The sequence below is a fragment of the Ostrea edulis genome, chromosome 9 (genome assembly GCF_947568905.1).
Source record: "Ostrea edulis chromosome 9, xbOstEdul1.1, whole genome shotgun sequence".
In the NCBI taxonomy this organism is placed as follows: Eukaryota; Metazoa; Mollusca; class Bivalvia; order Ostreida; family Ostreidae; genus Ostrea; species Ostrea edulis.
The window spans coordinates 71447329-71474267 of record NC_079172.1 but is presented as its reverse complement, the minus strand read 5'-3'; the positions used below and the strand labels follow the sequence as shown (position 1 = coordinate 71474267).

Sequence of the window (26939 nt, the reverse complement as noted above, 5' to 3'; positions counted from 1 at the left end):
TTTCCCGTACTGTAGAATTTGGTATTTCACATGTTTCATATCCTTTCCACAGCCAGATATTGTGACCCCATGCGCTGGGTCCCTGGGAAGGATATCATAACGCATTTGAAATAGTTCGGAAGGGGAAGTTACATCCTATTGCTGTTAAAATTACAAAGAAAACTCAATAGAAAGGGGAGTAAAATTACATCCTGAAACCAAACATAGCACGTTTTTTTCGCGCATATTTTTTGTAGGACGTAGCCAATCGACAGTGTTTATAGATACGGTGGATGATATTTTGAAGAATGTATATTATCACCACCCCATTTCTCCTGTCGTCGAAATGATATTGCAGACCATTATCTGATTATTGAACAAACTAAAGATAAAGTCAGAATGGTATGTCGCATTCTCATGTCTTCTCTTTGAACACTATCTGGAGGACCTAAGACTTTAGTGTATGAGTTTTCAAGAGTGCTACACTGTGCTTTTCATTTCTACAATGAAATGATGTTTCACTTCACGTCAGTACATGTAACTTGTAGATTAATAGAAATATTCACAGAAGCAAGTTTACATAGTCATGACATTGAATAAAGAATGGAAGTACTTTTTCGCGAAATTGAAGAGTCCTTGATTTTATTGATTAAATTGTAAATATCAAGAAACCTTTTATGTACACTCATAAATTACATCCATCAATGATCTGGTATCTTTATTCAACTCGGTTTACAAACATGTTATATCATGTAACATGAAGATCTGCTTAATCTGTACAGTTCATCACTTTGGTCTTCTTTTTTGTTCAATAATTGGACGAACATTCAAAGAGACCTAACAATTATATCCCAAAATAGTCGTGTATGTTTTAAAAGTTCGACGCAGGAGACATATTTGATGGGTGAAAGAGAACTGGGTTTTCTCTCCCGCGGTTTCAAATTGTTCTCGTTATATTTTTTATGCAATCGAAATTTCAAAATGTAACACCAATAACATGAGTGTCATTGTCACTACGAAACCGAAACCAATTAAAGTTGTTCACAGTTTTATTCATACCAAGGGACCCTTGAACATCAGACCTCCTCCATGTTTGCTGACTAGTTTGCTCACACTCTTTCACATTGATATTTAAGGTAATCAGATATTGAATATACAATTTTCCTATCGGTATTATTTAATCTTTTATTCTTGCTTTGAATGGGGTGTTTGCATAATATAGTCACATTCGTCTCAGTAAATATATAGCTTTAGAAGAATCCCTCCAGCTAGGGAGTTGTTTTCCTAATGGGGTAAATCCCGATAAAAGAAGCCAAATAAACCCTTATACATGTACAGGCTTTATATCACGTTTTGTCAAACATATTCGTTGCTCTTGAAAATTGTGTTCGTTTTGGGACATGGAAAAAAATATCGGCAACAAAATAGATTTGTGAAAATTGATGTGTTGATTTATACATACCTGTATTTTGAACAACATTGTATTTCCACAATATTTGTTTTGTTAGTAATAAATCTTTGTTGTTTCATTGTATCGTTATTATGATACTTCTCAATATTCGGAATTTAAAATATCTTGTCTGCAAACAAAACAAAATTTTAGCATTCCTGAATTTTTTTTTTATAAAAAATTCATTGATTGATAGTTCGTACCACCCCTTCGATGGTGACATTATGCTTTATACGAGGTGCTTATACAAATCACTAAATAAAATTTCAGCGTAAAGAGCCATCTGCAATATCTTTATTTGATATATATACATGTACATGACCTCAATCTTTTCAATGTAAATAATTTCCATGAAGCATGCAAGTATCAATGAAGGCTTTCACATTAAAGTAATTCTCTATCAATGAACAATTTAACGACAAATTATAATTATTTGGTCCAGTATATTCTCCACGTCAGTACCTGATAGTAAGCCTGATTTATAAGCATATTTAGTGCATCACTAGTTGGAGAAATATGCTTAAGGCGCTTTGATTTTCCATGCCATATCGATAGATAATATATGTGATGTCCATTTGACAAGACAAATGTTATTAAAAACGAAGATAACGTACAGCGATCAATTTTACATGTATTAATGTTAATAAGTTTATAGTTTGCGATACACCTATTACGGCTAAACTGGAAGCCGTCGCAAAGTCTCTAATTCCTAATGAGATGTTTTTATCATGGCTGGGTTTTACAGAGTATTTTCTCCAAAGTTTTCTTCAATACTTGGTCCACTTACCAACCTATAGTAAAAGTGGTTAGATTTGAATAGACAAAGGACTGATTAATTAATTTGTCCTTATGAGTAGTTCAGTTCTTTCATCCTTCGATTTTTCTAAGCAATTTAAGCGTAGCAATGTAGCATTCGGAGTTGCTTTGAATCAAGAAGATAGTGATACTGTAGATAAAATGTCAGCAAAATAAGTTTACATGTACCATTGAAAGAGATCTAGAATGTTTTGATTTATTGTTATCTTTGTAACATTTTGATGGTTATTTATAACCGGTCGCGGTAGTTCAGTGGCAGAGAGTTCACTTCGTAGCAAGTGGCGGAAATCCAAATGTCATTCTATTTTATGGCAGCATTTTAAGGTGCTATCTTATTCTTCTATTTCATGATGTTTGTATTTAACAAGATTTATAAAAAGAAAATATAGGGAGATCCCAATGTCATTCTTGTTTACGTTGTCTGAGTTGTAGTTTTGATACTCGGGGATCTCCCTATAATAGGGGTTGTAAATAAGTTGTCAACTTCCTCAGTTCTCATCTAGAAATCACAATGTTTGAACAACAATACGTTCTCTGTTGTTAATTGCTGTCAAGAAAAATAAAAAAGCTATGGGGAAAACGGTTTCTACTAACAGTATTTTATATTATCATAAAAATGAAGGATATAGATGTTATTGTGCATCCAATTCTTATAACAGGTCGTGATATCTCAGTGACAGAGTGTTCGCTTCGTAACTGGGAGGTCATAAATTCGAGCCCCGATCGTGTCATAGCCGCGTCAAACCTAAAACGTAAACATAGGTAGTGATTGCATTGTTCGTGTCATATGGCGGCGCCAAACCTAAAAAAATTAAACATAGTGAGCAATTGCTCCCTCGCCAAACGTTCGGTATTTAAAAGTGAGAGTCATAGGTGTTTTGGATATGACCTTAAACGAACGTCCTGTGTCGCGACAGGCGTTGGTACGTTAAAAGAACTAACACTGCTACGGCCGTAAGTGCTAGACATAGTGGTACTTCACCTACAGCTGGTGACGTTTCGATATGAGTGAAAAATTCTGGACGGGACCCTCTCTGCTTACTAGATCGCACGCTTTAATGAGATCAAGAGAGACTGTCTCTGTTACCGACATTCCTCTTGTAGCTACCTGATAAAGAAAAACAAGTCGATCGTGTTGTAGTGTCTTGAAGTCCGCACTGCTTTTTGGGTAGACTCTTTGCTAGTAAAATGAGTATCTTCAGCAAACAGCTTCCCAACAATGCTGGGGATGGAAATACAGTTTTCTATCTTGTGACAATTTGGCGTCCCTCCTGTCTTGTGACATCTCACCTTCTCTTTATTAAAAAGAAGAGGATGTCATGCAGCTTTTTATAGACCCCCCTTTCACATTACTTCAGGACCTCTGAATGGATGTCATCCTCACCGGGTGTCTGTCGGAGGTAGGCAAGTGCAGGGCCTTGCTTATATCTTTCAACGTTTGCTATCAGCCAGGTTCTTCAAATTCTGATATCGCCTGTATCTGAGAGTAGGGCTGGAGTTAGTAGTCATCGACAGTCTGGCAATTGATGTATTCTACTGCAAGTTATCCGAAAGATTTCCAGGTTCCGTTCGCTTGGGTAGGCTTTCTATACAGCCATGGTGTAATCGTTTTCATTGATGACCGGTAGCATTTCCTCAGAGTAATCATCAAACCAATCTGCTGATTTACTGGTCTTGGCAAAGACTGACAATTATACCAGCATTCTTGATGTGGTCTCATTTTTCAGAGGCGTTAGTGTTACACAAGCCAGGAAGATGTTCTTCAAGCGTGCGTGAAAATTCTTCCACTTTTTCGTGTTTGTGTGTTTTATTGGTATCTATTAGAGGTCTGTCCTCCGATTCCTTATTACACAGTTTTGTACAGCAGTTCAACCTTATTGCACACACAGAAGTGGTCAACATCGCAATCAGCGCTCTAGTAGCTATCTGTGAGTTTGATATTGCAAAGATTGCAGTACCATATGAGAAACAAATGGAGATGAAGACAGTGTTTAAATTTGCTAAGGTGGCTCGTCTACAGGAGACTTTGTGATGCTTCTTTGTGTTGGAAAAATTGTGATACATACTAGGTCATGTTGACAGAAGAATTCTAACAAGCTCGTTTATCGTCCCAGTGCCTAACTGACTCAGAAATGTAAGTCAAAAGATATAATCAACTCTCACTCTGGCTTTGAAATCGCCAAAGATAAACAGTGCCTCCTTTTCAGGGATTCTGCTGATGTCCCTGGGGAAGACGGTGTCGGTGCATAAACACTGAAATGACCGACTGCCTTCTGATATGTGTTCTGTCTATGTTATGGAGGATATCTTGTTCATCAGTTTCACCGTTTATGCTGAAATCCGTCCATGCTTCCATTCTTTCTATTACCAATAATTCAAACAACCTTGAATATCCATTCCATACATCTAGCATACTAATATATTGTAACATACGTTGTTTCGTCAAGCTGAAAGATCGGGGATTTTATCGAGCAAGAAAGTATATTGAAACAACACGAGTTTATTGCTGATAAAACAATAGTGAATGCGAACATTTCTTTAATATCCACAGTGAAAATTTATTGAGCGGTAAGATCAAAAGTTCAACTAAAGCATCATTTTCTCAAGACTCCATTCTATCCCCTGAAAACTACAATTGCTGATCCATTTAGATTTGATATATCCCTGTGAACTCAAAATAAAAAACACCACAGAGTCCTCCACATCTGCTTCGTACCTAGATATTTTATTGAAAATAAATACTAACGGCAAACTTACAACTCAACTTTATGACAAACAGGATGGTTTCGGCTTTTCCATTGTCAGCTTCCCATATTTATGTAGCAATATTCTATCATCACACGCATACGATGTTTTGAACCATATCTCTCAACTGATTCGATACGCAGAAGCTTGTTCTGCGTACGATCATATTTTGAATTGAGGCAGCTATTGGCAAACAAGTTGAAAGAGGTTTCAACAGCCTCGTTCAAAGTAAGCATTTCGCCAATTCTAAGGTCATTATATTGACCTAGTTTGTCAATACAACCTACCATTGGGTCACGTGCTGTCTGACGTATGTTATACCGATAGTTAGACCATTCTTGGTACACTGATTTGACTACGGATTGCTCCGTTCATCTGATCAAGATATAAGGCTCACGACGGATTTGGTCAGTCGACAGGGAATGCTTATTCCACCTAGGCACCTGATCCCGCGGGAACACGGGTTAGAATATGTCCTCGGTACCCTTTCCTTGTTGTAAGAGGCTAATAAAATGGGTGGTCCATCGGATGAATCTACAAACCACCGGTAGATCTCGTACATAAACTGTATAATTATGTTTGTTTTGATACAATAATGCTATATTTTTAATTATGTATTTATTTTTGAATTTACAACTTTATACATTCAATAACAAGCGACAATTGGATAATCTTCATGATCTGTTTCATGGGGTTTAATTCAATATGAGACTACTTAATTTCTGTATGGGTGCAACATTGCATGGCGTATTATAACCGCCACACGCCAATTTGCCGTGGCTCGGCTTTACGCTAAGGCAAATGAAGCAAAATGACGTTTTACAAGATACACATAACACTTCCTTACATTGCTCAGCATGTTCAATTAATAACATACAATTGGGACACAATCTTAAAGAAGGAACATTTGGAACATTGGAATACTGAACTGTTATTTTTTCACAATTATTGAGAATTTCTTGAACTTGTGATGCTTGTGTTGGATTAAGGTGTCCATCCCCACAGTTGTGATCGAAGGTCCAAGCGTCTAAACAAAACCAACAAAACACAAAATTAATTCCTTTGAATTTGGAACAATTATTACACCGAACCATTGGTGATTTTGCAGAGTATCTTTTGCATAAGACTCCACACGTAGGACAATTTTTACACGATGGATCTTTGTGACGTTTATTTAATTTCAGTCTCTGTTTGTAAAAACATGCTTCGTATTTGTTCATCATAGAGTTTTTCACAATTTCTCCCACTTCCCACGTTTTACCACAATTGGTCTCAAAACAGTATATATCACTTTTGAATTGAAGAATTTGTATGGAGACGTACTGGAAGAGGTTTTCTGGTGCTGAATAATAGAAAAAAAAGTTTGTTTAATCAATGAACATTTAATAAATAATTTAGAGAAAACATTCAGAAAATACAAATTAAAAAAAAGTTAAAAGTTATAAATGGTGCAACGGTAATTCCATTATTAATCCCGATCATGTAACATTATTATATGACTTGTTTTGTTAAGTTTTATAATGTAGTTTGAACTTTTATCATAGTTTGAATTTATACAACTTTTCCTGTCCAAATTCCACTTAAAAATACATGACTTTATTGTAAACATTTTAGATCGTGGAAAAAGGGCACATTCGTCATATCACACACACGCACGCACGCACGCACGCACGCAGGCAGGCAGGCAGGCAGGCACGCACGCACGCACGCACGCACGCACGCACGCACGCACGCACACACACACACACACACACACACACACACACACACACACACACACACACACACACACACACATACGTTTTGTGTTACAAGAGTTTGTTGCAGAGCGATGCGATTTTTACTGTAATTGCTGATGCTATTATAATAGCCGCTATATTTGTATCCAATGCGATCGCTATTGTAATTTTGAATAGTGGCAATTGACAACACCTTACGGCCATATCAAAGGGTAAATAAAAATAACACATGAAGATCATAACATGAAATTCAAATTATTGAAAATAATCAGCACGTACATGTACTCTATATGCTTGTGCTAAAGTATTGACACACGTAGTTCTTTGTGCAGCCTAATAAATAAAAGATGGACGTATGTCAGCGATATCATTGTTTTTCGCATTGTGTATATCATAATTCATATATTGCACACTATTAAAAATTTCAATCTTACAAATACCAGCCAGTTATAATATTAATTGCAATGTATCAACAGTCAAACATAATTGTAATATACGCAACAGACCACACACGATTGTTATGATATGCAATAAATGTCCCTATATCTATTACATGTATAGGTTGTTAATAGAATAGATGCAGATGACAAGTATGACATATAACAACAATATATATCAAAACTGAAAATATAGCAACTGTTGAAATTGTGTAATATTTCAACCAGCATACACAGAGAAAACACTTGGGTTGAAAAAGATGTGTACAAATCTCTCTCTCTCTCTCTCTCTCTCTCTCTCTCTCTCTCTCTCTCTCTCTCTCTCTCTCTACGGACTATATACGGTACTTATTGCATGTCCACATGACATCTTTATACGTGTATCCTCTTCGTTTGGGTTAGTAATATCTGGATCAGCCGTGATTACAGAGTGCATAGCGGAAGGAAGGTCAGTTGCACTTCTGTTTTCTTCATGCAGAACCACAGCGATCGGGAATGATAAACATTCGACAGACATTTGGTTTAAATGAGGAACATACGAACATTCGTCAATTATATCTACGCTATTTTTACTGCACTGGTGCTGTTTAGCAATCTCAACCTTCAATTCCATCACCGTCTTTACCTAAAACATATTTGAAAAAGCGATTGAAAAATCAGCACAATACGTACATGTAGATCGAAAATTGATGGAATGTGCTCAAAATACATATCTTTATACCTTTCTGACGAAATACTGATGTTTCTCAGATAACATTATGTATGATAGGTGCCCCACAGGTGGCAATACAAATTTAGGGATCCTCAAGGTACTCTCCTGTACAAAATATATATTTTAAAATGATTGCAAGAAAATCATGTTTTAAAAGAAAAGCCAAGAACTCCACAAGGCGTGGCATATTTCTTCACTATGAGTGTCAACAACCTTTTTTCTTTGAAATCCCCTAGTGACCTTCACCTTTTGACTCCAAATTCAATACGGTTCTTCCTCTTTTGATAACAAAGTTACATGTGAAGTATCAAATTAATCGAGAAAAATATGTGGCCTGCATAATGTCTACAAGCTTTCTCAATGAAATCCCGTAGTGACCCTGGTCTTTGACCTTTCGACCCCAAAAGCAATACGATTCTTCTTCTATTGATACAAAAGTTAAAAATCAATGGACAAAAATTAAACGTAGACTTTAGAGTGTATGCGAGCTTTTCTATGGTACTTTGACCGTTTACCAAAATCAATAGTGTTCATCCTCTCATATGGCACAAAAATGTGTCCTGTGGAATGTCTACAAGGTCAGTGTTTTATGCATACACACAACCACACATGAACGGACCCGTTGCTAAATCCCCTTTTACAATGAATATCGAGGTGATAATAAACGTCTGAATACTAGCCTGGTGGGAAAAAGAAGAGAGAGAGAGAGAGAGAGAGAGAGAGAGAGAGAGAGAGAGAGAGAGAGAGAGAGAGAGAGAGTTGGTATTGTCCAATTATGATACATTTACAGTATTCAACCTAGAAATCGGAGGCAACAGAATTTGCGCCTACACGTATGAGGCTGACAATCATCGCTACTTGATGACACTAAGTATGTCTTAGGCTCGAAAAAATTAGATTCTACTGATGTAACAACGTAGTCTTTGATTGTTTTGCGACTGCTTTTGCAACCAGGTATCAATATTATTTGTTTGTCTTTGAAATTTGAAAAGAACTCGTCATTCGTACATTTTTTTTCTTTGTCGGTCGCATGTTAAGTGAATGAATGAATCATAATGTTGTAACGAATTTGTATACCATTGTTAATTTAGGACTAGTGTCAGCCGTGTCACCTTCTATCTGTACACACCGTATCAGTATCTTCCACTTGATTTTGGATCTATAGTTAACTATAACTTGGATACGACTTACAAAGCATGTTTTACACTCTATAAATATGTTACATGCAAGTCGTGGCAAGAGTAGTCGCAAAAGAAGCCATGCGGAAACGTGAAGTGCCGAATAGATCGACTGAGCTGATACATTTTAATGGGTCTGAGGAATAATGCATTAATAATTTCAGACATGTACAGTCAAATTGAGAAAAGGACTCACCTCCATAACTTTTCCTTTCATCAAAATAATTCCTCTTACTCATGAATTTGTCGTCTTCAATGTATTAATTGAATTGTCTCTCATTCCTAGTATTGCAGAACCAGTTAAATATTTCACAATCAACGATTTGTGATTGTGCATGATGTACATTAACGAAGACCCGTCCATTTGAAACAATTCACATAGACGCGGATCAGATTTTGTTATAATTTAGCAGAATCTATTCACAAAGAAATAATTCAGTTGAAAAGTAAATAACGGAATGAACACTCCTTTAAACGGAATTAACCACACAGACGGTATAATGCACACGTAAGGAGTACAAACATAATAATTAAAAAGCCTCAGAGAACCGCTTGTAAAGGAATAAGAGTACAACATTTCCGGATGTTTATACCGGATGATGGTTATCCAAAGTAGAGGAGCGGTATAAATGTATAGGTATTACGTGATTTGCCAAAATCAAAAATAGAATTATTTCCAATTGAAAGAAATATTATAAGACTAGTATTTAAATCAACTCTCAGGATGAAAATGATTATTATTGCACGAGATAAATGACTAGAGAAATTAGAGTTTCAATCATTGCGGATTGTTTTATATTATCAAGAGGTACAAATGTATACTATGCTACTCTATGTATGTCTTATCAACGTTTGGAATGCACATTTATATGTTGGTGAATATTTGTCTCAAATCAATATCGTAAAATATCGAGTTCTTTGGAAAATAAATTGTAAACAGTATACAAATTTTGTAACTATATAGGAATTGCAGCCGTTCGAATTAGTCAGTGCAAGCATGATTAATATTTTGTCGAGCTGATTAAAATAAAATTATCTATCAATCATGGAATGCATTACGTTCTGGGATCATAATGCCGGACTAAGTCCAGGATGAGAAAAAATAAATCCCAACTTTAAAATATAATGATCACTCGTCCCTGTAATGTTTTTTTTTTTCTTCATTTTTTTTCAAACTTTACTCAAATAAATAAAGACTATATCTGGATTAGCTGCAAAACCGTGGCTCTCTGGGAAAGTATTGGGACATATTTAGACACATTTAATATCCCAGTCAATGGGTCAGATGGATCTGGGTTAAGATAGCTATACTCTTACAAAGATACATTGCTGGATCCAGTAAATGTTCTACCAAGCTCCTATATTTGCTCTTCACGAAAATATTAATAGATGTGAAGGAGAAACGTCGAACGTACTGTGCCACTACATATGACAGAAGTAGTGTTAATCAAATGTGGATTTTAAAAAAATTCTGAAGAACTTTAAGTAAACTTGAAATCGTAGAATTTTCTTCAAATCAACAACATTAAAACGTATGACTTTTCAACACTTAACACAGCCATTATTCCTCACGATAAATGAGAGAATATACTTTTTAACATCATAGACAGTAGCTTCGTCAATAAAAATGGAAAACGGAAATTTTCATATCTAGTGATCAGTCATCCAAAAAAAAAGTACTTTGTTAAACAACACTCGGATTCCACGCCCAAATACTCTGAAGTTGAAATAAAAAATATGCTGGAGTTCCTCGTTGACAAGATCTTCGTAGTCTTTGGTGATCAGGTCTTCCAACAATCTGTTGGAATTCCCATGGGCACGAATTGTGCTCCTTTGTTACCTGGCCTGTTTTTATACTCTTATGGAGAAGAATGTATTAATTTTTTTTAACTTACCCTTCCGCTGCTCAGCTGTTGTGATTTTTAAAATTTTTATTCACAAAGTATCACAATATAACTTAAAATGAAATCACACAATACTCAACATGACTAACATGATATTGTTGTTCTGAATAAGACCAAGGTCACAAGGTCATAGATCATGGTATATTTTGCCATAGGAAATCTTAAGACTATATACAAATTATGAAACTTCTATCTTAAATAATTTAGAATATATTGAATAGGTCAGATTTTTTATCAAAAAGTAGGTTAAACTTCCAGGTAAAAGCCCCAGGGTCAAACACCAAACTATAAAGAACGTATACACTAAACTTGGAAGCTTTACCTAAATAGTTTAAGAGATATTGATTAGGCAATGCAATTGTAAAAATATCCATACAAAATACTTCGTATAAAGTCCCAATGTGATTCATTTACATGTAACAGTGGGACTTTATCCGAAGTATTTTGTAGGGATATTTTTGTAATTGTATAAGAGTCAAATACAATTTAAGATTGTATATATCAATAATTTGAATCAAAAAGTCAAAATAAATCAAATGTTCGAATGTTAATATTATGGTCTTTTAATCCAAATATTAAATAACTAGAGAACTACGCGTAATAGTTGAAAACTGCGTCTAGGTTTGATATTTTGTTTTTAATATTGTAATAATACCACAACTGTCAAACTCCAAGGAACAGAATAATCTTACATCACAGAATAGATACCAATATGCTTCAAGTGATGCAATTCTACTGTATATACCAATTCTTTCTGAGCATATTTTATTCCAACATAAAGTGTATATAAGCTAAACACGATTTATATTATCTCCCACGAACTTGCATCTATATGTAATAGTCTCATAAAAAGTTAATTGACAGTCGTTGTTGAATCAATGTCAAATCAATGTACAGGCATTAGAATATTGCCTCTCATTACTGCATATAGCAGTCTTGTATATATGTACATATATGTCTATATTTGAGGGGGGTATCGGTCACGAGTTTGATGTTTGTGGGTGAACACATGATCAGACAGGCGAATTTATTATATTATGAAGCGGGTTTTATTCAAAAGCTTCTACACGAGTAGAAAAAATCTACTTCTGTGGCCTTCAACTCGACATTTAGATTTATCGACGACGTTTTATCTATTTTACAATAATTAGTTGCATTCATATCTCGATTCGATATATCCCTGAGAACTGGAGATGACATACAACACAGAGTCCGTCAAATCTGCTTCGTACCTAGATATCTTATTGCAAAAATAATATTAACGGCAAGTTTACAATTCAACTTTATGATATACGGGATAATTCCAACTTCTCCAGTCTCAACTTCTCATATTTATGTAGCAATATTCAATTATCACCTGCATGTAATTTTTATATTTCTCAACGGATTCGATACGCTAAGAGTTTGGTCTATGTATGATCAGTTTTTATACAGAGGCAGGCTACTGAAAAACAAGTTGATGTTACAAGGGTTTCAACAATCTCGTTTAAAGTCAATATTTTGCGAAATCTATGGTCGTTATAGTGATCTAGTTTGCCAATCCAACCTACCATAGGGTCAAACGTATCTGAAGGTGTTTCATACCGATTGTTAGACCATTCTTGGTACACTGATGTTGACTACGGATTACTCCGTTTACCTGATCAAGACATAGGAGACACGACGGTTGTGACCGGTTGACTGGGGACGCTTTCTCCTAGGCACCTAATCCCACTTCTGATGTGTCCAGGTGTCCGTGTTTGTCAAACTCTTTATTTTCTATTCCTTATAGGAGTTATGAAATTGCTCACTGTTCGTTATCTTCGCCTTTCACGAAGTTCTACCATCGATTTACTACATATATCAACATGATCAAGAACTCTTTGACTCATATAAGCAATACTAAAACTTTCATGCACGACGATCATTAATGCAAGGTGAAGATAACGAACAGTGATCAATCTCAATCTCAAAGAGGCCCGATACAATTAACCCAAATCTATTTTTTTGTATCAATAAAGCATTCGCGTAATAATGAAATTATATAATCAAACTAAAAATAGGGTATCGATACTGGTTTTTGAGAGGAAGAGTAAAAGATAAAAAAGGTATAAAAGTCTTTAATAGGATTTGAATCTATTCTCTTTACAGAAGTGGACAGGCATAGCCTAAATCCACTTATTGTCGCAAACCTTCATGTTCTGATTCTGGAAAATTCTGTTAATTATTTTCGACACATTCCATGCCCCAGATTTAGAATTATGAGTTTTCCCTAAGGAGGTAGAAATGAATCGAAAATCTAAAGTAGAAAAATTTGACAAAAAATTAGTAGATACGCATTTGGTTTCTTGGAAAAGTTTTTGACATCTTTAAAATCTGTATCCTTGTTAAAATCAACAGAAATATATGTTTAATGAAAAGTGAAATGATAAAAAGCTTTTCGAAGAACAACGTGCATGTTTTTTAAGTCTAGTTTGTCCATATTGTCCCACCTGTAGAGTTTCCATTTTTTTCTGCCGCCAATCGAGATTAAAAGATGGATTACTCATAATCTAAACCCGGGTGAGTTAGTAAATGATACACTGTACTTTAATTATGACAGCAGCATGTATTAATGTTAAAATTGTGAACATAAGTCCGTTATGACATACTTTCAGGCACATTTGAGTAGAAACGTCGGTCGAAGGGTAAACCGTAACCGGTACCGACATTCAAAGGTTTTCCAGGATCCAATCGAAACTCCTCGAATGTCTCGCACAATCGATATAGATCTATGTCGAGTGTACGATACATTCGAGGAGTTCGGATTGGAGTGGATGTAGGCTAAGCCTGTCCACTCCTCTAAAGAGAATGAATTTGATTGAACCCACTCTAGATAACAAACTACGTTGTAAGATAATCTCTCAATGCCCATCTCTAGTTAGTAACATCTTCTGACCGCCAATGGACATGCCCAGTCGATATTTAAAGATAACAAATGTAGTAGAATGAAAGATGCCACCCGTGAAACACTAAATATACGAATTAAACAGGTCACGAGCGAGACTGGTTTCGAGGCTCGAACAATAATATTCATCACATGGCACACCTGCGAGTCTTCATCAAAATCCTACAACAGAGTTCACAACAACAGCAAAAATTCTGAACAAAACATCTCTGCGAGTTCGTATTTATTTTCTCCTACACACCTTTGAGGTAAAAAGCAACCTATAAGTACCTAGACCTGCATTTTCTCTAAATCCGTCCTACAAGCACAAGTCCTAACAATGTTCATGTGAATGTTCCTTATAAAACTTGCAAAAACCAAGAGCTTATAGATAACTTGATCCATCTGTCCTTCGTCAACTTTCTCAGATCCTCTGAATTTCTGTCGACATCTGTGTTCAACAATTGCGTTTTCAATTTCAAGTAGGTATTAATGCCACGGTTTCCCCCATTACTGATTGCGACCAAATCACATCACGGATATAGTTCACTCCGCTTTTCTTGTCTTGAACTGAGTTGACGTTTTAATTACCTCTATTTTACACCTAATTTGTAGTTTTGTAACTTTCTAATTTAAATATTTACATTTCATATCATCTTAGATATTGTTCTTCATTGTTTATTTGATAAAAATCTAACGAACTCTATCTTGTGTTGTCCGATAGTTATTTCTGGTATCTGCTAAATAAGTAAGGAAGCTCGAGAAGAACACAAATCAAAATTGAAATATAAATATAAGAAATAAAATATCAAATTTATGAGTGTTATGAGGATATGACATGAAGTTTGTACGTGATCAAATCAACTATACAGCACATTGGGCGTTGTAAGATTCGATCACATTATCAACTTAATGTCATATTCCAATTTACACTAAAAATGATACCTTATTTCTTAAATAATAAATGGAGAAATATGTCGAACCAAACAAAAAACAAAAACCAAAAAAATATATAAAACCAACCCCCCCCCCCCCAAAAAAAAACAACAACAAAAAACAAAAAACCAAGACAATAAAGACTTTAAAACGTGTATCTATCAAGTTTTGATAGATAATTCATTTGAGGTAAACACAATTTAAAACAAATACATGTAACATTTTTTTCTAAAAATTCATAACTATATATAATATAATCATCACTTAGGAATGCTAAAGGTGTTTGTAAACGTGTTTATTACATTTACACGTACTTGTTCTTTTTACCACATGAAAAAAATCGACTATAAGAATTGTTATTCATTCTAGGAAGATGTTCAATTTGCGAGCAAAGTTTTAACGTTTTGTACAGGAGCCACCATACAAGGTTCATTAAATTTACCACACTGAAAATCTCCTTTCTCTGGCTTTATCTTTAAACATACGAAACAAAATTCCACTTTGCAGAAGTAACAAAACATCTGTTTACATGCATCATTTATTTCAATTAGCCTGAAACAACTCGGACACAGACGTCTTGACGGAACATTCTGAACGCTAGAATATCCAGCAGTTATTTTAGAACAATTATCTAAAACAATCTGAATTTCACACAGAGATAAAGCCTTTTGCTGGTCAAAACTGCATGCATGATCATGTCGCCATTCGTCCAAACAAACCCAGCAGAACATAAAGTTGATTCCATTTTTAGCACATAATTGGCAACGCACCATTGGAGTATACACATTCTGTTTCGTGCAATAACACCCGCATGTCGGACATTTCTTCACACCTGATACCTCTGTGTCGTTGATATAGTTCATGGTTTTCCTTTCTAGATAAAATTTCCTTTCGTCTTCGTTCAACAGACATTTTTCTGCTATCTCTGAAAATTCCCATTTTGCATTACAGATATTTTTTGTCTTGCCGTAGCAGTAAATTTCGTGTTTTGCACTCATAATTTCAACTTTCATGTACTGGAAAAGATTGTCTGGTGCTGTAAAATATAATGAGAATTTCAAATACCAAATCCACTGTTGTAAAAATTTGAAGATAACGAACAGTGATCAATTTCATGACTCCTATAAGTAATACAAAATAGAGAGTTGGACAACACGTACCCCTGGATACACCAGAGGTGGAACCAGGTTTCGAAGAGGAGTAAATATCCCTTGTCGACCGGACACACCCACCATGGGCCTTATTCACTAAGTTGATACATCAAAGTTTGCGGACCCGGTTACTTTACGGAGGCTTCGTGAATAAGGTCCCAAGTGTGTGAATTCATCGTCAGTAGATTAATGACAATCACAGAGATTAGTCTAATATATGTGTATATTATGCTTTTGCTATTGAATATGCCTTAAATCAAGGTTTACATTAATGAACATACGCGTTGTTTCTGTCATAAAATTTAAAATCTTCTGAAGGTCAATAAAGGTTAGGAAAATAACTTACTTATAGCATGTCCACAGGACATTAAAACGGTTTTTTCACCTCCCTCTGGAAATACTATATCTTCTTCATCTGATATGCAATTTTTCAGCTTTGAAGGAAAATTTTCCACACAACGTTGTCTGTTACACAAGAGCACTGGAATGGGAAATGGCAATTTCGATGTTGGGAACTCATCTGAATACACTAAATAGTATTTCATATCCACAATATCGATATCCACTGCCTCGATATTTAGATCCTTTGCAATGATGCCTTTACATTCACCAACAGTATTTGCCTGTAAAAAAAATATGTGTACTTGCATATATCATGATATCATTTTGAGTAGCAACACCGCTGAAAAACATACATGTATAATTTCGAGAAAGTAAATTGAAAATATAGAAATTTGATTACAGAAACATTTAATCGGATACTATTTGTTAACAAACATAACCAGGTGGGCACCCATATTACACAGTATTTCATATTTAAGTTAAAACACAGCGATATCCGTACCCCGGTGTATATCACTCGAAGTTAGGATGAATGTGCAGATGAACACACTTCATTTTTTAGGATTAATAGTAACTGATCCCAAAAATATATTGTCATCAACTCTTCCAAAATGATAACAGCCTCATTACAGCATGTAAAACTTATACGGTACCAATTTTGATGCACCAGATGCGCATTTCGACTAATTATATCTCTTCAGTTATGCTCGACCGAAATGTTTGAAATCCGAAATAACAATGAAGTTTTAGAGCTACATGTATTATGGGCAAAAAGAGTGTGCCAAAAAAGTGGAGTCAACAGCATTTGATACATATCTGATTGAATACATCGTTACATGTACAGTGTTCAGCGTAATAGTCAATAAGTAGTCCACACAGTTACTAAGAAATAAGCTTGCCTAAAACTTAACTGGGTCACTCAATTTAGAGAATTTTACATAAATTACAGCATATAAATCTACCTTGATGGTGGGTATAAACGCAGCGTGGGAAAGAAAACACGACCGACAATACCATGATTCTGACCTGAGATCCCTGAATATCGAAACATGTTTCATCAAACACCAACGGATCTAGTAGTGCCTTGTCAACAACCATCAAACCAGCCTGGCCATACTGTAGATGTTTTTGTAACTAGCTATTGTTTTAGGTCGTTTAATTGACAATCTAAGCAAAATGATGAGCCGATCCGAAACAATTTATCGTAAAAAAAAAGACCAATCTTTTCACACATCTACCTTAAGGAAAGGGAAATTATTTTTTCAGAAGTGCTAGCAAAGTTTTGGCCGAGGTAGGCTTTCGTCTAAGGGAATTAAGATATTTAAATCAGTTGAAAGGTAGAAAATGCTATATTGTAATGAAAATAGCTTAAACCATCAAAATTCGTCTAAGGTTATTACTTTTCGATTAGCAGCATGTTGATTTGCGGAAATTTCATGCAAGTATATTAGTACTCCTTCAGCATTGGTTTCAGCATGTTTCATCTACATCATGGTTCATGACGCAAAATGCATTCATTTCAACATTGATTTGTAATACAAAAGAATTCTCATATAAAACCTGTCAGAAAGACCCAATTCAAAGAATATGTTTGAAGTCATGAGTCCAATACAGTCACTTCAAATTAGTAGAAATAAGACTAAGTGTTTTGAAAAGTGAATTAAATAACTTACCTTTGGATAAATGCACAACATCGATCCTGTCAAATTGCTAAATGATAAATGTCCGATGGGAGGCAGTGGTTTCGGTTTGTTTACGACCGAAAGCTAAAATAAAACATGTTTCCTTTAGAGTAAAATCAAAATTCAAGTTAATAAGTAAATGAAATTGTAATGCAATACGTGGATTTATAAACCGTATACCAAGACATTTTCGTCATGTGTGATTACTGTCCACGCGCATTGGGGTTTGTATAAAATGTTCAAAGCCTAGCATATATTATGAATTCATATTCTCCAAGTTTTGAAATTTCTTGTTCAACATGAGAGAGAAATGGGTGAAAATAAAATAGGGAGGTGGTGAGTAAATGTCCTTGTCAACAGTATTAAAATGTAAACGACAACACACAGTTAGAGGTAGATAAATCAAACTACAGCGGCGGCAGTAAGTGCACGATTATCGGTTCATATGTATAGTACCTAGATGCTGTCATAATACAGTTATACCGCATGCAAGTGTTTGCCTTTTAATATACTCTCCATAGGACTTGTGTAACTAGCAAAGAAGCCACAATTACTTGAATATAGCTCCGGCGGTAGGATGGGTCCTCAATAGGGGATCATATTTTTATTGGATATTTTTCTTTTTATCATTTACAAGATTTACAAGATATAGGGTCACGGCCGGTGTGACCGGTCGACAGGGAATGCTTACTCCTCCTAGGCACCTGATCCCACCTCTGGTATATCCAGGAGTCCGTGTTTGCCCAACTCTCTATTTTGTGTTGCTTATAGGAATTATGAGATTGATCACTGTTCGTTATCTTCACTTTTCATTAATGTAAACCGCTATTAATAATTCATATGCTGAAAAAAATAAGTTTTGTTCAGTGATACATGTACATACGAATGTAGAGGGAAAATCTTTAAAATCTTCTGGGGGAAAAACCCACTGGACATGAAAAATTGAATTTACATGAAAGCTTTCTGACATAGAGTAGGTCCAAGTTTGTTCAAATCATGGCCCCACGGGGTAGGATGGGGCCACAATATGGGATCAAAGTTTTACATGACGGACACACAAGCTGCGCGCTATACTTTTGTTTGTCTTTTTTCCAGATAAAATTAAAATTACTATCTGACTTTCATCCCTAAATACAGATTTATCCACTCCTGGTCAACTGTCCAGTTTATCCTTTCCTTACACCACTTACGGCGAGCTTTCTTGGTGACCTCGCGAATCACTGTTTTCTTGGCAGCCCTTTGTTTGTATCCAACTCTTGAATTTTCCTTTTACAGTTATTGGTACAGAAAAAAAATCCCCTCAATTTTAGTATGATTTTATATTCTTTTCTATTTATTTATTGTTCTTTGTCTTAGTTTGTTTTTATTGTTTTCCATGTAAAGCGCTTTAGGTTAATTGTCTTAATTAGATAAAGCGCTATATCAATGTATAATGATAATGATGATAATAATAATAAAACCTACGATTGTCTTCCTCATTCCCAATACCAGTTTTATATTCGTAATATCTTCGTCTGTTTTCTTTTAACGTGACAGTTTGTTCATATCTCTATCTGTGAACACTTTCTTCCTTCCTCTTCCTCGCTGATTTTCTACCTGTCCTGTTTCTTAAAACCCTTTTTATAATGCTACACGTTTATAGTAGATCCAAGAATTCCTGGAATTCTCTCCTAATCTGATGTGTTTCCGTTCTCTCTATCCGCGTTTACAATCATACTTCGGACTAAATTCTTTTCCTTTCCGACCCATGTTGTTTCGTGCAACTGTATCAGACGACAGAAATCGTGTGTATGCGTCATTAATTTTAGCATGACTAGACAAAGATGAAAATAGATTGAGGATATTGTGTGTTTAATTATAGCGCGTAGCCCTAGTTATGTGACCATGCAAATTTGCGCACCAATGGCGACTAATTATGTCCCTCGGCTGTACGTGAGAGAGAGAGAGAGAGAGAGAGAGAGAGAGAGAGAGAGAGAGAGAGAGAGAGAGAGAGAGAAACAAACAACCTACGTCGAATCCAAGTACATTGTACGAAAATAAGTATGTCTTGTATCTGTTGTTGTACAAAATATTTGCTACTGTTGAGCTTTTTTAATAACAAGGCGATGACTATTGCTTTTTTAAATATTCAATAATTCATATCAATTATATGAACTAAATACATGTTAGTGGAATTTTGTGTTCACAGAGCGTGACACATCGTCCTTGATTATTGCGTGGACCCTACGGTACATATAAAATACATTATAAGCGACGTTATACCGGATGTTGTGGGGGGAAAGTCAGCTTGCGCATGCAAAAGTATTATGAAGCAATCGGAACATCGCTCGGCCTTTTGAGAAAAAAACTCATTCCGACTTGACAGAAAAGGCCGAGCGATGTTCCGATCGCAGCGGAGCTTGATGATGTAACCTTAAAGTTTATTTATCAGGGTAACACTTGACCGTACACATCAGCCTGATCATGCCCAGATACATACTTATCGGAATCAGCAATGTTTCATAAACAAGATAATTATAAACATGTTCTGTATGGTTTGTGTAAAAGAGTTTTAGTGTTCTTCATAAAAACATTTAATGTTATCTTTGCTCCTCACGAAAATGTTAACAGCTGTGAAGGAGAAACTTCAAACTTACTGTACGACTACATATGCCAGAAGTGGTGTTAATCAAATGTGGATTCTAAAAACTTCTAAAGAACTTTTAGTAAACTTGAAATCACAGAATTTTTCCCAAATCAATAGCATTAAAACCTATGACTTTTCAACACTATACACGACCATTCCTCACGATAAATTAAAGACTAGACTTTTTGACATCAACAAAAACGGAAAACGGAAATATTCATATCTAGTGATCAGTCATTCAAAAACTTACTTTGTTAAACACCACTCTGATTCCACGCCCAAATACTCTGAAGTTGAAATAAAAAATATGCTAGAGTTCCTCATTGACAATATCTTCGTGGTCTTTGGTGATCAGGTCTTCCAACAGTCTGTTGGAATTCCCATGGGCACGAATTGTGCTCCTTTGTTAGCTGACCTGTTTTTATATTCATATGAAGCAGAATTTATTCAAAAACTCTCTCGCTGTGACCTTCAATTCGACTTTTAGATATATCGATGACGTTTTGTCTATTAACAATGAGAGCTTTCATTCATATGTCGATTTGATATATCCCTGTGAGTTCGAAATAAAGGACACCACAGAGTCATCCACTTCTGCTTCATACTTAGATATAAACTAACAACTCAACTGTATGACAAACGGGATGATTTCAGCTTCTCCATCGTCAATTTCCCACATTTATATAGCAATATTCCATTATCATCTGCATATGGTGTTTATATATCTCAACTGATTCGATATGCAAGAGTTTGTTCTGAGTATAGTCAGTTTTTAAATCGAGGTAAGCTACTGACAAACAAGTTGATGGTACAGGAATTTCAACAGTCTCGATTGAAGTCAGCATTTCGCAAATTCTATGGTCGTTATAACGATCTAGTTCGTCAATACAACCTCGCATTGGGTCAAATACTGTCTGACGTGTTTTATACCGATTGTTAAGCCGTTCTTGACACACTGATTTTGACTGCGGATAACTCCGTTTTCCTGGTCGCGATATGGGGCTCACGACGGGTGTGACCGGTCAACAGGGGATGCTTACTCCTCCTAGGCACCTGATCCCACCTCTGGTGTGTCCAGGGGTCCGTGTTTGCCCAAATATCTATTTTGTATTGCTTGTAGGAGTTATGAGATTGATCACTGTTCGTTATCTTCACCTTGCATTCATGAATTTACATACCGCTTCTGATGTGTCCAGGGAACCGTGTTAGTCTGACTATCTATTTTGTATTGCTTATAGGAGTTATGAGATCGATCGTTGTTCGTTATCTTCACCTTCATTCACCTTGGCAATGCTCAACAGAAACTGAAGTAATATATTATTTATATCTTAAAATCGGCATGATTTCATTTGTGAAGCTGCACTGAGCTTTTGAAATGAAATAAGACATCCAATGGCGGACAATTTTCGATGGGTGTGTTGCGACCCAATTTTTAACCCTTTTTGCCCAAGAAAGGGAGGGGTGAAGATTTCAAAATGGCAAATGGCCTTTGCAAAAATATTCAACCAATATGAGGGCTGCAACCCACTCTAGATCAGCCATTGCCATTAGATTTAGTTATTTTTTTTTGCAAGATTTATACAACTGGGTTATGTATATTTATGAAACATAGCTTATTATTAAGCCAGATTGTGTTCGCCTAGAATTTGAACTTTATGATCCAAATCTAATGTAAGGATGACTTTTAATTCTGAGATTGGAGGTCAAAGCTACAAATCTTTCAAATATATTAGGCCTATATACAGCTTATATACATCATTACTGCTTTAACTTAAAAACATTTAAAATCATCCGTTTTAAACACATTTTCCCACCCTAGAATGTTAAGTTTATGTTCGAAACATATGCGTATGACCCACGTATTGCAGTCCCTTTTTTAAAGGAGAGCAACTTGTAAACAATTATTGATAATTATTGGTCTAAAGATTATATTGTAAATACCATGACATGGTTATCCAACCATTAAGCTTGGACTTGGAGCGTACCGAGTGACTTTATTATGGGCAAAAATCTTTAGTTTGATGTTTAATACATATATATTATTACTACAGTAACGTGATCCGAAGAGTCGGATCACGTCGAGTTGACAGGCGCGGATCATCAGATCAAACGACACGCGAAGCGTCGAGTTTGATCTGATGATCCGCGCCTGTCAACGAGACGTGATCCAACTCTTCGGATCACGTTACTGTAGTAATGATAAATTTATTATATGCCCCCCTTGGATATAAATAAAATCGTTTAAAAGGCTAAATGAACTGTGAATTTATTTTAAATTCGCAGAAAACAAAAGATAAAACATGTTGTCTTTGGAACTATTTTTTGTGTACGCAGTGTTCATATTTTGAATGTTTACACCTCGAAGCGGTTATTCAGAATCATCGCTTTCAATCACACGGATGCGTTTTCGCTTTTGTGGTGGATTTGAACCGTAATTATTAATGTTGATAGTACAGTTCATCATTTTGGCATTTGCAAATAATTCCCCAGCTGATGTTGATTGACGGAATGAAGAATTATGGAAGTTGCACTGGCTGTGGGCGGATGTCGAGGTGGCGAGTAAGTAGAAACACACGATGTCGATTCCTTACTTTCTTTATTCGACAGAATGTCACTCATCGTTTTCTGCATTTCTACAGACTCAACTGCATAATTATTAATGCTTTGAACATTTTTATGGCCAGTTAATTGCTGAATTGTAGTAGGTGCAATACCAGCATGGAGCAATTTTGTGCAAGTAGATTTTCTAGCAGAGTGATTTGTTTTTTTTTTTCAGGCAAATTGGCATTTTTTGCCATTTCACGCATAATGGAACGCAAAGAATTTTCACCTAAGGGCTGATTTTTGTACCAAATATGTGAATCAGGAGCTCGCTTATAATTAATGGCTACATAGAATGGACTGTCAGGACTCATGGTAGATGTAGGTCTGTGATGTCGGAAGGCCTTGTATGTAGCAACTGGACAGCTTGAGGGATCATCAGGAACTGCAAACTGTTTTGGACGGAATGCTCTCAGATGAGTACTTAATTCACCCGTTCTTGTTTTTGTTTCCCGTTCTCTGTATTCAAGATATTCTCGATCATTTTCATCTTTTTTAAGTTGAATATCAGACCATCTTAATTTTTGGTTTTCTGTGCCCCCTCGTATCCCAAACATCATTGTATTTTGTAGCCATATTTTGTTTAATAAAGCCTTCGGGCTATGCAAACCAATGCACCCCTTCTCCTTTAGTATGTTTTCCTCTGATTTTGTAAGGGGTTCAGCAGCATTTGGTCTTCCACCTTTTCCCTTTTGTTTTAGTTCCTTTCTTTTTGAAATTAGAACGGTTCTGCTTGTTGCAAATTCTTTGTCATTTACGAGGCTAAATGGATATTTGTTTTCTCGTAGGTACCTGTCAATCGATCTGTGGTAGCTTGTCAACGTGTCAGGTTCATAATCCGAACCATCAGCTTTTCGTATTGACAACAAAAAGGAGCCAATGTAGTTGTCCAACTCGCTGGGGTTCATTTTATTGACTTCCCGTGTCTCATTTCTTGGTTCTTGCTTGAGCCAGGTGGTAAATTGTTTCATGGCAGACTCTGTTTTTCGGACAGTATTCTTATTTCTCATATTTTGTATAAAATCAGTCTTTATATTATCCGTTATATTGATAAACGTTGGTGCATTATTATTGTGTGAATCACCTTTCTGATCACATTCTGGCAAGGTGTCTGCGGTGCCTTGATTTCCAGGTACAAGTTCCAGAGGCTGAAGAGGAAGGCCGTCAACATCTTCGTTATTTTCATTCGAAAATAAACGACAAATTTCATATAAAAATGAATCAGCATGACTGTCTAATATTTCAAAGTCACCAGGATACAAATCATTTCCGTTAATGGTATCTAAATCGCCCACATCTGATGAATTTTCCATTGTGTAAGATTGACATGTAATGATCATGTAGATTCCATGTAATTTTACATGCAGACGATCTATGATATATTTATTATGTAAATTTTATTGTTGCATTATCATTTATTATAAAATTTCAAATCATTAACTATTTCTTAATTATTCTTAATTCCAATGAAATGAAATCGGAAACAGCAACTTGTAAACTGTGACGGGAACGATTTATTTGGGTTTGTTTACATTAGATATGTGTCAAGGTTCAAGGTTCAAAAGTAGTCCGCGCAAGAAAAAAATATGCGCTCTGTTGAAAACGTCATCAATTTCAGAGGATACTGATACGGAATCAGAAAACCACACTGTGGTGATCCGGAAAACCGGATCACACGCTATGAAATCCACAGTATCAACGAACGATACATTGTTGGGTATATAATAAATGTACTTATTAATATACTGTTGTCTATAAAGATATGTAACTGTAAGCTTGACATCAAATGATCAATATCACTGGGCTGGTGAATGCAAGGTGAAGATAACGAACAGTGATCAATCTCATAACTCCTATAAGCAATACAAAATAGATAGTTGGGCAACCACGGATCCCTGGACACACCAGAGGTGGGATCAGGTGCCTAGCAGGAGTACGCATCCCCTGTTGACCGGTCACACCCGCCGTGAGCCCTATATCTTGATCGGATAAACGGGGTTATCCGCAGTCAAATTCAGTGTGCCATGAACGGCTTAACAATCGGTATGAAACACGTCAGACAGCATTTGACCCAATGCGAGGTAATATTGACGAACTAGATCGTTATAATGACCATAGAATTTGCAAAATGCTGACTTCAATTGAGACTGTTGAAATCCCTGTACCATCAACTTGTTTGTCAGTAGCTTACCTCGATTTAAAAACTGACTATACCCAGAACAAACTTTTGTATATCGAATCAGTTGAGATATATAAACACCATATGCAGGTGATAATGGAATATTGCTACATAAATATGGGAAGTTGACGATGGAGAAGCTACAATCATCCCGTTTGTCATACAGTTGTCAGATTGGCGTTAATGTGTACTTTCAATAAAATATCTAAGTATGAAGCAGAAGTGGACGACTCTGAATGTCTCTCAGTTATGTATCTTTACAACAATAGCATAAACGAAACAAGTTGTGTTTGTGAAACACAAATGCCCACGATAATTGCCAATTCCGAAAATGGCCAAGGTCACAAGGACAAATATCTTAGTACCAGTAGAAAGATCTTGCCACAAGAAATGGTCATGTACAATATGAAAGCTCTAATATTTACCATTTAGAAGTTATGACCAAAGTAAAAAAAAAAATTAAAAGTAGCTTTTTCACTTACTATTCAAAAGTTATTAGCAAGCTTAAAGTTTCAGAGAGAATTACAGAATGACAGAATTACCGAATGACAGACAAGACAAAAACAATATGCCCCCGATCTTCGATCGCGGGGGCATACAATTGAGGGGGGGGGATAAACATGAAACAAAATTCAAGGTATATTCATTTACTATACTAGTAGGTGCATGTTAAAATATCTATATATCTACATGAACATTTATTTTTTGTTGTTTTAATGTCCTCTTTATGCATTAAATGATATGTCATTTAAACATGGTATTATTATATAGATTTTCAGAATGATCACCGCCTTGCTATTAAATAAGATTGTTTTATCCTATTGTGCGATTTTCCCCGTTTTCTTTTATATTACTATCTTACTTTCAATATTAGAGGATACAGTATTTCGTATGCACATATGACGGATGGGGGTTGGGTTAGAGGCCCCGAACCTATCACCCCTGAGCTGGATATGTCGATTTCTGTGCACGTTTCAGTTGTACCTATAAAATACTAAATGTCAGTCCCTAGTTCGATTAGACCACTAGAAAAATTGCATGAGGATGGAACCCACTTCCCATGGAGAACATTCTAGATCCGCGGATATATATACATGTACATGTATATGTAGTTTCGCTCGCATGATATTGTACACTCTATATGTAACACAAGATGCTAAATATTAATTACACATCACTTTTATGACTTTTGACTACCCTGGAAGTGAAAGTTCAGGTCAAATGTCATACAAGTGCAAAATTCATATCTTAGCAACTATTTTTGTTTTCTTCATAGTTGGTGAAAATTACACCCCCAACCCCCCAGAAAACACAAACAAGCCTTACCTTGTGGTTACTATCCATCACAGCAGGGGTATTTACCGTAGTTCCTTTGCATGAATCAATCGATTTCAGAAGAATTGTCCTTCGATTCATGTCTTCCTTGATCGTCAGCTAATTCGCAGAAAATTAGATGTCGCAACACGTTGAATTTAAAATACGACTTTGTGTCGGTGGTTCAGTGTAAGGAGACCTGTTAGTGTAATGCTTTTCTGGGTTTTGTTTTCATCCCAATTA

At 35.7% G+C, this 26939-nt stretch overlaps 3 protein-coding genes across 4 annotated transcripts in view; 1 reads left to right on the top strand and 2 right to left on the bottom strand.

Moving 5' to 3' along the window:
• LOC125658137 (uncharacterized) overlaps nucleotides 1–26939 on the top strand; it is a 225385-nt gene that overhangs the window by 54733 nt on the left and 143713 nt on the right. The window lies entirely within an intron of this gene.
• Nucleotides 5602–9615, bottom strand: LOC130050442 (potential E3 ubiquitin-protein ligase ariadne-2-like). Of its 2 annotated transcripts, XM_056150538.1 has the most exons (4): nucleotides 9253–9615; nucleotides 7888–7983; nucleotides 7515–7791; nucleotides 5602–6332 (listed from the first exon to the last, which is right to left on the bottom strand). In XM_056150538.1, the coding sequence occupies exons 1-4, from the start codon at nucleotides 9271–9273 to the stop codon at nucleotides 5686–5688; spliced, it is 1041 nt and encodes a 346-aa protein (XP_056006513.1). In that variant the 5' UTR covers nucleotides 9274–9615; the 3' UTR covers nucleotides 5602–5685. The 2 variants fall into 2 exon arrangements, 1 of the variants encoding a protein (XP_056006513.1); XR_008798869.1 differs by lacking the exon at nucleotides 7515–7791.
• Nucleotides 14645–26786, bottom strand: LOC130050441 (E3 ubiquitin-protein ligase RNF144B-like). The gene is made up of 4 exons (XM_056150537.1): nucleotides 26709–26786; nucleotides 17968–18060; nucleotides 16299–16575; nucleotides 14645–15837 (listed from the first exon to the last, which is right to left on the bottom strand). The coding sequence occupies exons 1-4, from the start codon at nucleotides 26724–26726 to the stop codon at nucleotides 15179–15181; spliced, it is 1047 nt and encodes a 348-aa protein (XP_056006512.1). The 5' UTR covers nucleotides 26727–26786; the 3' UTR covers nucleotides 14645–15178.

Excerpts from the sequence above, each read along its gene's own strand:
- LOC130050441 (XM_056150537.1), bottom strand. Across the intron at positions 16,576-17,967 it reads TGTTGTGCATTTATCCAAAG|GCAAATACTGTTGGTGAATG; the intron begins GTAAGTTATTTA and ends TTTTTTTTACAG. Across the intron at positions 15,838-16,298 it reads GTCCTGTGGACATGCTATAA|CACCAGACAATCTTTTCCAG; the intron begins GTAAGTTATTTT and ends TATATTTTACAG.
- LOC130050442 (XM_056150538.1), bottom strand. The coding sequence starts at position 9,273 with ATGAAAGGAAAAGTTATGGAG. Across the intron at positions 7,984-9,252 it reads TGAAAGGAAAAGTTATGGAG|GAGAGTACCTTGAGGATCCC; the intron begins GTGAGTCCTTTT and ends TATTTTGTACAG. Across the intron at positions 7,792-7,887 it reads ATCAGTATTTCGTCAGAAAG|GTAAAGACGGTGATGGAATT; the intron begins GTATAAAGATAT and ends AATATGTTTTAG.